General features: G+C 43.8%; 1 protein-coding gene across 9 annotated transcripts in view; it reads left to right on the top strand.

Annotated features, from left to right (window-relative positions):
• The window catches only part of GON4L (gon-4 like), a 48,572-nt gene that overhangs the window by 26,047 nt on the left and 9,000 nt on the right, over positions 1–13,525 (top strand). For 5 of the 9 annotated variants that reach the window (XM_084866677.1, XM_084866680.1, XM_084866678.1 and 2 more), the window contains exons 14-23: positions 329–483; positions 2,476–2,674; positions 3,180–3,266; positions 3,658–3,826; positions 5,193–5,337; positions 7,490–7,640; positions 8,997–9,113; positions 9,467–11,167; positions 11,715–11,973; positions 12,973–13,157. In XM_084866677.1, coding sequence (XP_084722803.1) covers positions 329–483; positions 2,476–2,674; positions 3,180–3,266; positions 3,658–3,826; positions 5,193–5,337; positions 7,490–7,640; positions 8,997–9,113; positions 9,467–11,167; positions 11,715–11,973; positions 12,973–13,157 — 3,168 coding nt within the window. The remainder of the gene's footprint in view (positions 1–328; positions 484–2,475; positions 2,675–3,179; positions 3,267–3,657; positions 3,827–5,192; positions 5,338–7,489; positions 7,641–8,996; positions 9,114–9,466; positions 11,168–11,714; positions 11,974–12,972; positions 13,158–13,525) is intronic. The other 4 variants (XM_084866684.1, XM_084866682.1, XM_084866683.1 and 1 more) reach the window with 1 other exon arrangement.

The following is a 13,525-nucleotide window of genomic DNA, read 5'->3' as shown; positions in this document are numbered from 1 at the left end:
ACTTTACTTGCAAACTTTGGGTGGCTTTCCCAGTTATCATTTGGTGCATCCTTAAGGATTGCATACTAGTTTTAGATTATTCTAAACTCACATAGTTACTTTTTTCATAAATTTGTCTCTTGAAAGATAGTTATGATCGCTGTGAGTTATCCATGCTCTGTCCTTAGCTCTGCAGATTGACCAGTTGAGAGATTTTCTTCCCCCTGGGGTAACAGTGTAGTCATCCCATGTGCGGGACTGTGGGAGTCCTCAAGTGAGAAAAATACTCTTTCTGAGTGCCAGCATATCCTGTAAATTTAGTGATTGATTTCCCTTCTCACTGCTGCAGGGACTTCACATGCCCGGTCCCCCGGAAAACGCTCCTTTTCCTTTTCCTCAGTTCCAAGATGAGATGGGATTCCCCAGCATGGAGGAGGATGGCCCAGAGGAGGAGGAGCGTGTGGCCGAGCCTCGCCCTAACTTTAATACTCCTCAAGCCCTACGGTAGGCCTGTCAGAGACCTTGAAACTTAGACTAGAGAAACAATGTCTTCTAAAAGGTTTTCAGAAATTTCAGTTAATTCCCCAGCCCTACGGGGTATTAGCCGTCAGGTGAATAAATCTCCTTATTACGGGGCAGTGCAGCTATAGACCAAGCTGTATCTGTTTGGGAAGGGAGAAAAATCAGCAGCTGGCATCAATGGCAACTTCTCCAGGTGAGTGGTGCTGGAGAGGTATGTAGGACTCTACGTGGCCAGCCACAAAAACTACCCCAAATTGTCATATCTATCATGTCTCTTTGTTCACCTCATTTGCCGTTAACATCTGGTAAATGTTAATGAATGTTTGTTAATTACCTAGGCATTAATTGAACGAACCATGAAGCACCTGTAGTAATGCCCTAGAGTCTGAAATATATGTACTGCCCTCATCACATAAAGTTAGCACTTCTGTTGCTCCACCCAGAAAGTAGAGGCTTTAATTCCCCCCCCCCCTATTTTTGCGATGGGTTTGCATAATCTGTACATTATTGTTATTCATTCTGAGAAGAAACAAACCAGGATGGGGTTTATTCCCTGGATGGAACAAAGCAAAACTTAGAGATCCACAGCTCCTAATGAGTCCTGTGTTTTAACCGAACAGCATTACCCAGCTAGAGAGCCTGGGATCCATTTGAAGGCTAGTCTTTAAGGGAACTTGCAGTTTAGTGAAGACAACAAAGTATATTAGCCAATGTGTAAAAGCTAGAAATATTAGTCATACTTCATTACAGTAAATACCATAATGAAACTATAACAAGTATCTCAGAATTTCCACTTTTAGCTTTATTGAGGTGTTATTGACAATGTTGGGTGGAGCAGAGTCTCGGTGTCACCTGCTGGTGCTAATGGTGTTCCTCAGGTTAATGCAGATTCAGATTTGGCACCCTCCTGCATCTGCCAGCTGTGTGTAGGGAGGGCTCAACACAAGGACAGTGGTGGCGCTTGCCATGAAGCCATACAATTCCGTTTGTCCCTGTATGTCTCTGGCCCCTTTCAAGCTGCTGTCTCTAGGCTTCAGCTGACAGTGAATGTTTGTAAGCGAGTGAGTCTGAAGGCAGGCCACTTTTGAGGACACCTGGTTTTCTAGAAGCCCTTTGTCTCACCAGATGGGGTTTCAGGGAGTTACCAGGATATGGCGAGCCATATTCACCAGGTCAGTTAAACTGCCATGTATTTTAGTATATCCCTTGTTGCTTCATGCCTGCAGGTCTTTGAATTTTTAAGAAAAAAAAGCAGTGCAGAACAAGAGTGGAATGGGAGAAGCTAGATCAGGGATTGGAGGAATGGGTATGTCAGAGAACAAATGCTATACGTTGAGGATATTTTATATACTTGTTAAGAACAAGTTTCAGATTAATGTGCATATCAGTATGATATTGGAATGGTAAGTTTCCATTTGCTCTTTGACTGCTTTGTTATCCTGATGTTTCTCTCCTCCTTTTATTTGTATACTAGAGGCCCAGTGCATGGGTTTGTGTACCCGTGAGGTCCCTCACTTGGCCTGCTGGGATCAGGCCGAATCCAGCCCAGTACACGGATTTGTCCAGGGCGTGTCTGGCCCTTTTCGCCCATTCCCGATTGGCCAGACCCCAGCAGCAAGCTAATCTACTGGTCGGGGCATCTGCCCCCTGGTGGTCAGTGCGTGTCATAGCGACTAGTCGAATGGTTGGACACTAGCATATTAGGCTTTTATATATTATATAGGATTACTTAGAGGACTGTATAGAAAAATGGGAATGAGGTACAGTTCAGAATCATCTTATTTGAATCTATGCTAACAACTTTGGGAAAAGATTTGGATAGACTACCAGTTTTGCTTACTGGCTAAAGTGGAATTTAGGAATTATCAGTAGATAGAAATTATGCAGACTCTCTTAGACCACTATTAGAAGGAATTGGATGTGTTGTGGACCAACGGAAATGTTCACGTTCAGTCATCTCCCTGTTGGGAATAGGTTTGAAGAACCACTGGCCAACTTGCTAAATGAGCAACATCGTACAATGAAGGAGCTCCTGGAGCAGCTGAAGTTGAGAAAATCTTCAGCCAAACAGCAGCAGGAAGTAGACAGGGTGAAGCCCCAGAGTGAGAACGTTCCTCAGACTCTGATTCTAGACCCAGCTCAGAGGAAGAGGCTCCAGCAGCAGATGCAGCAGGTGAGACTCTTCTTGGTAATGTTCTATTGGATCGTCCCATGGCTTGGACCTGAAGCCAAAGTTGGCAGCTTTGTAAAAGTCAGAAATAGGTGTCTTGACACTCATTGAAACCATAGGAACCCAGGATCTTCACATCAGCGGGGCCCTGAGAACTTATGCTCATGAGTCCTCATGGCTCAGGCGAGAATGCATATATGTATGTTGATAATATTCAGAATTATAGATTTCAAAGAATCCTAGTAATCCATTCTGATTTAACAGTCTGTGGCCAGAATAGTTGTTTCTTCTTTCTAATCTCAGTTTCTCTGGTTTGAGGTTAAATTTCTTCTGATTCTATTATTTTGCTCCAGGGAAACATAACTGTAAAATTCATACTATGTTGTACTTATAGACTATCGAGAAAGCAAAAGATGTATAATAAAGTTGCAGATATCTTGACAAGATCTTCTGGGTTCCTCAAATGGCATCATAACATGTCACTGTGTTGTTTTCTTTCCTTCCCCAGCATGTTCAGCTCTTGACGCAAATTCACCTTCTCTCCACCTCCAACCCCAGTCTCAACTCGGAGGCCAGTACTACCAGGATATTTCTTGTAAGGTTCCAAATATCCCTAACTCTAAAGATTGAGTATACAGTTAGCTTGGCAAGTCATTTCTCACAGATATTCACCCACCATAATCTATATTTCTTCTTCTCTCCTGCATGTTTTGGTAGCTATTCCTATGTCTTCCTGTGTTTGCTGAAAGAACATAAATCACTGATTTTCATGAAAGGGCAGAGAGTGTATTCAGTTTCCTTGAGAGTATTGCTCTGACTTGCAGTCTTAAAGAGGTAATGTTAATTGTGAAAGCGTTTAGGATGATTTTTTTTTTTTTTTACCTGTTTTTATCCTGTAATAGGAAGGACAGTTTTTCACACAGAAGATAAGGGCAATTGATACTAATGGCCTGGAACTTAAATCTCTTTGTGTCCTGTTTTCCCAGGAAGAGCTGGGAACCTTTGCTCAAAGCTCCATTGCCCTTCACCAGCAGTTCAACCCCAAGTTTCAGACCTTGTTCCAACCCTGTAACCTGATGGGAGCCATGAAGCTCATTGAAGATTTCAAAACACATGTCAGCATTGATTGGAGTCCTCGTAAAACCGTCAAGACGGGTAGGGGGCAGCGGCTATTTCCTTCCCGTACTTACACCCAGACCAGCGTGTCCATTGTAGTCCCCAGTGGCAACAAATGCCTTGAACCAGGTCCTTTGTCCAGCACGTGTCTGCCTTCGCACAGGCATAATCTCCAAAACCTCATCTTTGTGGAGATTCACAGGAAAAAGTCAATAATCTCAGATTCCTTGATGGGCAGGGAGAAGAGCTAGATTTCATCCAGGGACTTGGTCTTCAATTTTTAACCAGGCAGCCCAGCTTGGTGACTGGGAGCACTCCTTGTCCTTGGCCTTGCCTTTGAGAGCTCCATGGCTGCGGCCCTGGCTTAGGCCCTGACCTCAGCCTTGATCTTGGCCCCAGATGCTGCTGCCAAATCCTCCTCAGAAGCGGCAGTGGCCCCCCATTACAGGGCCCCTAGGCCCTCCGGGCCCTGCTGTAGCACCAGTGTTATCCACCGTTTGGTATCTCATCAGAAAAGAAGCATCACCCATATACTTTATAAATATTTGTTTCCTGGTTTAGCAAATTAGTTGTGGTTTGGTCTGGATTTAGGTTGTCTTTGGATTTGATTTTAAGTCCCTGACTCTCATAGTTAAATTGAATTTATTTGAATTAAGGTTCATTAGGTCATGGAAACTGATCTCAAACTACTTTATTAGCTATATGTTGGTACTGAAAACTTAATTTAACACCAAACTTCAGTAATGACTAATATATACAGTGTCCTGTACTTTTTTTCTGGTGATAAAAATATCTATGGAAGGAGGAGTATGGCTATAGTAGTTCTTATCTCTGGAAAGGCAGAAAAATGACTGGAATTGAGAGACTTAGGCCGTAAAACAGAAATTAATGGGACCATGTCATCTCATTCTCCTTATGTTTTTTATTTTAATTCCCATCCTCCAGAGGAAACTGGGAGAAACTTAATGAAAGTTAAGTAAGAATAAAATAAAATTTGGAATACAAGATTTGTGAGGGACATTTAAGAAGTTGAAATCTTATCCTGGAAGAAAGAAAGCATTGTTGAAGGTCATTTATCTTTCAAGGATCTAAAAGGGGAAGGAGGTAAAAATACTTTTAGCATACCCTGTGCCAGGTATTAGTAGGTACTTTCTAAGTATTTATGTTACTTAGTGTGTTAAGTGTTCCAAATAGGAAAGAATAAGAAAATCAGATTTTAGTCACATTGAATGGGATTCCCATGAGGTATATGTTAGGCTCAGAAACTTGTGGAAACTTTTGCGTGGATTTGGAGGGGATTAAGTTAGGTGGGGACAGCTCTATCTAAATGCAAAAATGCAATCAGAAACTTGTGTGAAGTCTATTCTAGAATTTAATTTATTGGGATTTTTTTTTTTTCTTACAGCCTGTAAATTTCCCTGTTTACCAAAGCAAGTGGCTTGGATCCTGGCCACAAGCAAGGTTTTCATGTATCCAGAGCTACTTCCAGTGTGTTCCCTGAAGGCAAAGAATCCCCAGGATAAGAATTCATTCACCAAGGCTGAGGACAAGTAAGGGTTTATTATGGAGGGGTTAGCACAGAATATCCTGAAGAGAGGTTTAGTTATTCTTTCTTTCTTTTTTTTCTTTCTTTTTTTTTTTTTTTAAATATATATTTTATTGATTTTTTACAGAGAGGAAGAGAGAGGGACAGAGAGTTAGAAACATCGATGAGAGAGAGTCATCGATCAGTTGCCTCTTGCACACCCCCTAATGGGGATGTGCCTGCAACCAAGGTACATGCCCTTGACCGGAATCGAACCCGGACCTTTCAGTCCGAAGACCTACGCTCTATCCACTGAGCCAAACCGGTCTCGGCTAGTTATTATTTCTTAAGGAGCTTAGGGAAATAAGGCATGTATAAGATATGGACACAAAAGACAAAGAAAAGCAGTGTTGGTTGTTAAAATGTTATGTAATATGTGCTTGTTTCAGCATTGCCAAATACTATTCACATTTTCCAAACATTTTAAATTATGTTTTGTCTTTTATTGATTGTAAAGAACAATCTTGTAAGATGTACTATTAGAAGAAATTTTCCAAAGGAAAAAAATTTTTATGCACTATTCTAATCACCCCAAGATAATGATTTTTCTCTTGCATTTCTTGTGTAATTATTGGCGATTTAAATACATTTTTTTTGCCTTTTTTAAACTTTGTCTTTTTGTTGTTTTTGTTTTGTTAATTCTCATCCAAGGATATTTTTTCCATTGATTTCTAGAGATTGTAAGGGAGGCAGAGAGGGGAGAAAGAGAAACATTAATGTGAGGGAGACATATTGATTGGTTGCCTCCCATATGAGCCCCAACCAGGGCCAGGGATCAAATCTGCAGCCCGGGTACGTGCCAGAAATCGAACCCACAGCCCTTAGGTGTGTAGGCCAGCACTCTAACCACTAGAACACCGCCAAGGCTAACCTGACATCTTTTTAAAATGGTTTTTCTATTTGCTGTAACAGCTTTCTTTTTATTATTTTTGTATATTATCCTTTAAAGCAATATTTAAACATATATATATATTTTTTTAATTGATTTTTTATAGAGAGGAAGAGAGAGGGATAGAGAGTTAGAAACATGGATGAGAGAGAATCATCGATCAGCTGCCTCTTGCACCCCCCCCACTGGGGATGTGCCCGCAACCAAGGTATATGCCCCTGACCAGAATCGAACCCGGGATCTTTCAGTCTGCAAGTCAACGCTCTAACCACTGAGCCAAATCTGTTACAGCTAAAAGCAATATTTAATGGCCCTGTAATATTTCTTTCATTTGCTACTTTTCTCCCTTCTGCTGTTTTGCAGTTGTGAGTGAGGCTTCACCAAAGATCTTTGTACACTTAGAGCTTTTTTTTTTTTTTTTTTTTTCTAAGCTCAACCTGAGGACATGCTTAGAGAGAGGAATGGAGGGGGGGCGGGGGGAGGGAGAGAGAGAAAGCACATACACACACACACACAATCTATGTGAGAGAGAAACATCAATCTGTTGCAAGTTGCCATCTGTACCTGCCCCAACCAGGGATCAAATTCAACCCAGGTATGTGCCCTTACCTGAACTAAACTGGCAACCTTTCGGTGCACAGGACAATGCTTAGCCAACTGAGCCACTTTGGCTGGGCTATACATAGAGCTTTTGAAAATCTTTGGTGTTCATCCCTTCCGGTAAATTCCCAAGAGTGAGGTTATGCCATAAAGGCTAGGGATATTTTTTATGGCTCTTGATGTGTATTGCCCTATTGCCATCAGAAAATATGTACATAGGTTACCATAATAGATTATGTCATGGGAGGTAGGGTTGGTGTTGACTTCATATGCTTAACATGGTGCCCATTGTTTTTTATATTTGTTTTATTACAGCCATCCTCCTTCCTTTGAATACAAAGTTCAAAGGAATACAAAATATGAAAACTCACATGTTCTGACATTCATTAGTGATTTACACTTAGGGTTTCCTCTTTCTACAGTCTACACAGTGTGAATTTCTTATTGAGTATTGTTCATTGTACTTATTAACACTCAGTAAATATCTGAAATTTTTTGTTGAATAGTCACAAACTTATACAAGAATTAGATGTAAAAAAAGTGGATTGTAAAATGTGGAGTTAGTCTGGGGAGCCTTTTTAGAAGAATGGATTGTGAAGTGAGATTTCGAGTCATTGTTCTTTCTCAGTTTGTTAGTTTTAGGACTAAAGCACTTTGAAGGGACCGAGTTTCCTAAGCCTCTAATCAGCAAGTACCTTCTAACCTGCAAGACTGCCCACCAACTGACAGTGAGAATCAAGAACCGCAGCATGAACAGAGCTCCTGACAACATCTTCAAAGTAAGTGTTTCCTGCAAGTTCTACCTGGGGACTTACTAAGGCTTTGGCTGGAGGCTCAGGCTGTGAAAGAATTCACAACTAAAAGAAGAGATAGATGCAGAGAAGAAATTTATTTTATCTTACAAGGAAGGAAAGGGCCAGATGTTGCTAGTCAATACAGGACAGGTAACAAAAAGTGGCTTCCACTTTAAAAAAAGAAACCAAAAAAATTTTTTATTAATTTTTTACAGAGAAGAAGGGAGAGGGATAGTTAGAAACATTGATGAGAGAGAAACACTGATCAACTGCCTCCTGCACACCCCCTACTGGAGATATGTCTACAACCAAGGCACATGCCCTTGACCGGAATTGAATCCGGGACCCTTGAGTCCACAGGCCGACACTCTATCCACTGAGCCAAACCCGTTTCGGCATGGCTTGATTGGCCCTAGCTGTTTTGGCTCAGTGGATAGAGCATTGGCCTGCAGACTGAAGGGTCCCGGGTTTGATTCCAGTCAAGGGCACATTCTCTGGTTGTGGGCTCAATCCGCAGTGTGGGGCGTGCCTACTCCACACAATGGGAGAGGGGATGGGGGCTTGGCTCTTCAACAGATTTAATCTGTCTTCATCTTTACCTAATTTTAGTTGTAGCTTTTCCTCCAATTCAATGAGGAGAAGGTGTCTTAGCCTTTTGCTAAACTCTGACATCAATTTTGTTGGTTGTGAACTTTCTTCCACATGGGATTTGGTTTTCTTCATTTCCTATGTCTTAATTTGGAAACTCATCCATCTGCTTTTTTTGTTGTTTTTAATCCTCACCTGAGGCTATTTTCCCATTGATTTTTTATTTGAGAGTGGAAGGGAAGGAGAGACAGAAAGATAGAAACATGGGTGTGAACAAGACACTTGGGCTGGTTGCTTCCCATGTAGTCCCCGGGCCAGGAATCGAGCATGCAACCGAGGTATGTGCCCTTGACCGGAATCAAACCCGAGATCCTTCAGACTGGGGGCTGACATTCTATCAACTGAGCTAAACCAGCCAGGGCTCCATCTGCTTTTTAGCCTTGAAAATTTTGCTGTTGTTATCATTTTAAATAAGATTTCTCTGACCATCTGCTTCCTTTTCTCAGTGACCTAAACTTTTCCCTTCCTGGTGACCTGAATAGAGATTATCAGTTAAAAGGCGTTGAATAATTGTAAAATCTTTACTAATTAGAGATTAACTTTAAATGCAGAAGCATTCAGTACATGCTGTTTAAATACATGTGTGTAAGTGTGTTTGTGTCAGTCAAACCGCTGCCCACCCCACTCCTTACCCGGACAGAGAGCAGTGTTTTTGAAAGAAATGTAACTCATGCTTCATTTCTTCATGCTCAGTTTTATAAGAAGACCAAACAGCTGCCCATCTTCGGGAAGTGCTGTGAAGAGATCCAGCCACATCAGTGGAAGCCGCCTGTAGAGAGGGAAGAACACCGGCTTCCATTCTGGTTAAAGGTAAGCCCTCCTCTTCAGAGACCAGAGGCAGAAGGTCACTAAAAACCTGGCAGAAACATCAGTTCCACCTTACACTTCTAGGATTTAAGAAATATCCTTCTCTCCTTCTTTCCTCCCCACAGGTGGGTAAATGTTAATTTCTTACAGGAAATTCAGAGAAGAGTTTCTGAATGTAGTCTTCTAATGCAGTAGGAATGTAGTCTTTGTAGAAATCTGATATTGTGCAAAAAAATCCCTCTTGAAAAGATTACCTTGAGACTGTCCTGACAAAGTTCCTAAAATCTAGAAAACCCCATTTTATTTTTTACCAGATTCTGACGTATGCTAGATCAGAGTGTTTCTGTTCCCAATAGGCCAGTCTGCCATCCATCCAGGAGGAAATGCAGCACGTAGCTGATGGTGCCAGAGAGGCAGGAAATGTGACGGGCACCACTGAGGTCAAGCCGGACCCAGATGTAGGAAAAACCAGCGTGGAGTTGGGAAGTGAGACTCGGTACCCACTGCTGTTGCCTAAGGGTGTAGTCCTGAAACTGAAGCCAGTTGCCAACTGTTTTTCCAAGAAGGGCTGGAGACAGAAGCGGTCATCAGCCCTGAAGCCCCTCCTTATTAGACCCAGCCCCTCTCTCCAGCCTACCTCCAGTTCTGGGAAAATGCCACCCAGGTCAACTCAGTCAGAAGCCCCTCCGAGCAAAATGGTGGTCCGGATTCCTCAAACGATCCAGCCAGCCACGGTCTTACAGACAGTGCCAGCTGTCCCTCAACTGAGGGTCACTGGGGGTGATAGTTTTGAGTCCTCAACAGTATTGCCTACTATACCCCCTGAGGCCAGGACCAGCTTCCCTCTGTCTGAGCCCCAGACCCTCTTCTCCCCTGCTCCCGTGCCCAAGATAATGCTGCCCTCACTTGCCCCTTCTAAGTTCCGAAAGCCGTATGCGAAACGGAGAGGCCCAAAGAAAAAGGGGACCAAGGCCTCGCTCTGTCTGAAGTCTGTCCCCCTCATCAACTCTGCACCTGTCATCTTCACTGTTCCTGCCACCACTGTGAAGGTTGTGAGCCTTGGCAGTGGCTGCAACATGATTCAGCCTGTCAATGCAGCTGTGGCCCAGAGTTCTCAGACCCTTCCCATCACCACACTCTTGGTTAACCCTACTTCCTTCCCATGTCCATTGAACCAGCCCCTTGTAGCCTCCTCCCTCCCACCCTTAATTGTTTCTGGCAACTCTATGAATCTTCCTGTACAGTCCACCTCTGAAGAGAAGGCCCAAGTGAGTATGGATGTTGGTTGTCCTTCGGATGAAGGGAAAAATGCCTTGCCAGGCCTGGTACCCAAAGTAGAACCCCAGGACCCACCTCCTCTCTGTGCCTCTGCCTTCCCCAAAAAGGAGCACAGCCCAGGACCTCTGCCATCAGATGGCGTGTGCCAGGATGACTTGTCGGAGAACAGTGCCTATGTCTGGACTGTTGTGAAAACAGAGGAGGGGAGGCAAGTTGTGGAACCACTGCCTCAGGGCTTCCAAGAACCTCTAAGCTCTCCTGAAAATGTAGAGAAAACTGTCAAGATGGAACCTAACGATCCTGGGGAGGAAGTCCCCCGGGCAACCCCGAAGCACACTGGTTGTGATGAAGTCAAAGAAGAATACTCTGTGGAACTGGACACTGGCTTCCCAAGTGAGGAGACAAGCAGTGCAAGAGAAGCAAAGAAACAGACAGTCTTACAAAAGGAGGAGGAGAGGAATCAACTAGCTAAAACCCCGTCAGCTGCTCAAGAGCCTCCTGATGGAGGAAACTCAGGAAGTGGGAGCAAAGAATCCTCAAAGAATGCTTCTTCCTCCATTGACCCTGAAGTGGTGCTCAGCAACCTCCCCGGGAAACCTGAAGACTTACCCAGCATCGATGGCCAGTTAGCAGGGACCCCAGCGAGGCCAGAAACGGGAGGAGAGAAGGACGGGCCAGAGGAAGAGGAGGAAGAGGACTTTGATGACCTTACCCAAGATGAGGAAGATGAGATGTCCTCAGCTTCTGAGGAATCTGTGCTCTCTGTCCCAGAACTCCAGGTGAGAGTTGGGAAATATTCTCATATATTTTGTGGACTCAGTAATATCAATAGGTCACCTTGGTTGTTGCACTATAGATATTCCTAAAATCATTTTTATTTGACTTTTGAAATAAAAATTTTGGGTTGCAGTGAGAGGAGAGGGAAAGGGTGAAATTTGACTCATTATATTTTACATTATATTTTACTTAAACACATTTAAATGTTTCATTGAATCACCTAAGCACAATTTAAATGCCTAAAAAATGGATCATAAGTGTGGACTGTGGCAAAGGAAAACTATCTTTAGGGGAGAGGGGACCTTTCCAAACTCCCCCCCCCCCCCCCCCCCCCGTCAGGCAGGATTCCCAGCCACACCTGTGACTCCATAAGTTAGACAACCAGCTCTGATAATTGTGGTAACTCCTGGTTCACCCCCTGCCATATGTGCGTGCGGCGCCCCCCTCCACCCCGAAATGATTAACGTCAGTTCCTCCAAAAACTGCAGTCGGCACTTGGTGAGCCATTACCAGCCCTTATGAACGCTCTTTGGGGGGTGAGGGTTGCAGGAAACAATGGAGAAACTGACTTGGCTCGCATCTGAAAGGCGCATGAGTCAAGAAGGTGAGTCTGAGGAAGAGAACTCTCAGGAGGAGAACTCTGAGCCTGAAGAAGAGGAGGAGGAAGAAGCAGAAGCAGAAGGAATGGAAAGCCTGCAGAAAGAGGATGGAATGGCAGATGAAGCCATAGGAGACACTGCTGAGAAACCTCCTGCTACCTTTGCCTCACCTCAAACTGCTCCAGAAGAGACCAGCAGGACCCCACCAGGTGAGTTTGGCAAGCCTGTATGAAGGGCAGCTCTCAGTTGGCCTCTTGTGTAAAGACGTGTGCAGAGTGGCTAGCTTGTAAACCAGGTGGCAAGTTTTCAGAAAAATCCTCTGGATCACTCCTGCCACTTCCCTTCCCCCAAACAGAGGTTTAACTTGGTGCTTTACAGACGAGATGCTCAGAAATTTAAAATTTTATTCTCATCAGCTGTTAGATTTGTATCAGATTTATCTAAATTTTATACTGTTTTTTTAAAATATGTTTTTATTGATTTTCAGAGAGGAAAGGAGAAGGGGAGAGAGAGAGAAACATCAATGAGAGAGACACATCAATGGGCTGCTCCTGCTTGCGCCCTACTGGGGATCAAGTATGTGCCCTGACTGGGAATTGAACCCAGAATCTCTTGGTTCATGGGAGGATGTTCAATCTATTGAGACACCAGCCAGGCTATCCTGGTTCTTCATTCATCTATCATATATGAGGCTAACGGCTATGTTTATTTCAGAAAGCTCTGCTTATTCCTCACCAAGACATAGTCCCTTGAGAGCTCGATGTATGCCATACTCACTCTTTTTTTTTTTTTTTAAATACATTTTATTGATTTTGTACAGAGAGGAAGGGAGAGAGATAGAGAGTTAGAAACATCGATGAGAGAGAGTCATCGATCAGCTGCCTCTTGCACACCCCCCACTGGGGATACGCTTGCAACCAAGGTACATGCCCTTGACCGGAATCGAATCCGGGACCCTTCAGTCCCCAAGTCGACGCTCTATCCATTGAGCCAAACCGGTTTCGGCCGTACTCACTCTTAAGATTGCTGATGCTGCATAAAGCTGACCTTGAGAAAGACAGATATGCCTCATTCCATTTTCCCAGAAGCTTCTCTCCTGATTTGTTCCATACCATTTAAAGAGTTTGCAGGAGTGGGCGCATGTGGCGGAATGGGAAGAGTAGGGGTTGCAGGGATGAAGAAACATTCTTTTTCTCACGTACTCTAAGGAGAGAGCATCAAAGCTGCTGGGAAGGGCCGGAGCAGCCATCGAGCTCGGAATAAGAGGGGCAGTCGGGCCCGAGCCAGCAAGGACACGTCCAAACTGCTGTTGCTGTATGATGAGAACATTCTCGAGCGGGATCCACTCAGAGAGCAGAAGGATTTGGCCTTTGCTCAGGCTTATCTGACGAGGGTAGGTAAATGCTACTTCCTGTACTGCCGTTCCCTCTGAATGAGGCTACTCCTTTAAGGAAGATGCTTTTAAAATGAAGTATGCTTTTCAGGCTCCACAACAGCCTTCTATGCCTTTGCCTTTGCTCTCTTGGAATTACCTAAAGATCTGTGGGAGAACCATAAGGAGATGGAATTCAGTTTTAAGCAGGTTTATTGTTAGTACCTTAGCATCATCTCTCTCTTGCTTAGAAATTGGGGAAAGATGGACACCACCATCATCAGTAAGAGGTTGTGACTTCACTGGGTAAGCTAAAATAGGACCCTTACTGAGCCCTTGGTACACTGCCAGAGAGTGGATCTCAGGCACCCGATCTTCAGAGAGATGAA

Source organism: Pipistrellus hanaki (assembly GCF_964339955.1).
Source record: "Pipistrellus hanaki genome assembly, chromosome: 18".
Taxonomy (NCBI): domain Eukaryota; kingdom Metazoa; phylum Chordata; class Mammalia; order Chiroptera; family Vespertilionidae; genus Pipistrellus; species Pipistrellus hanaki.
This window is presented reverse-complemented; position numbering and strand designations above follow the sequence as displayed.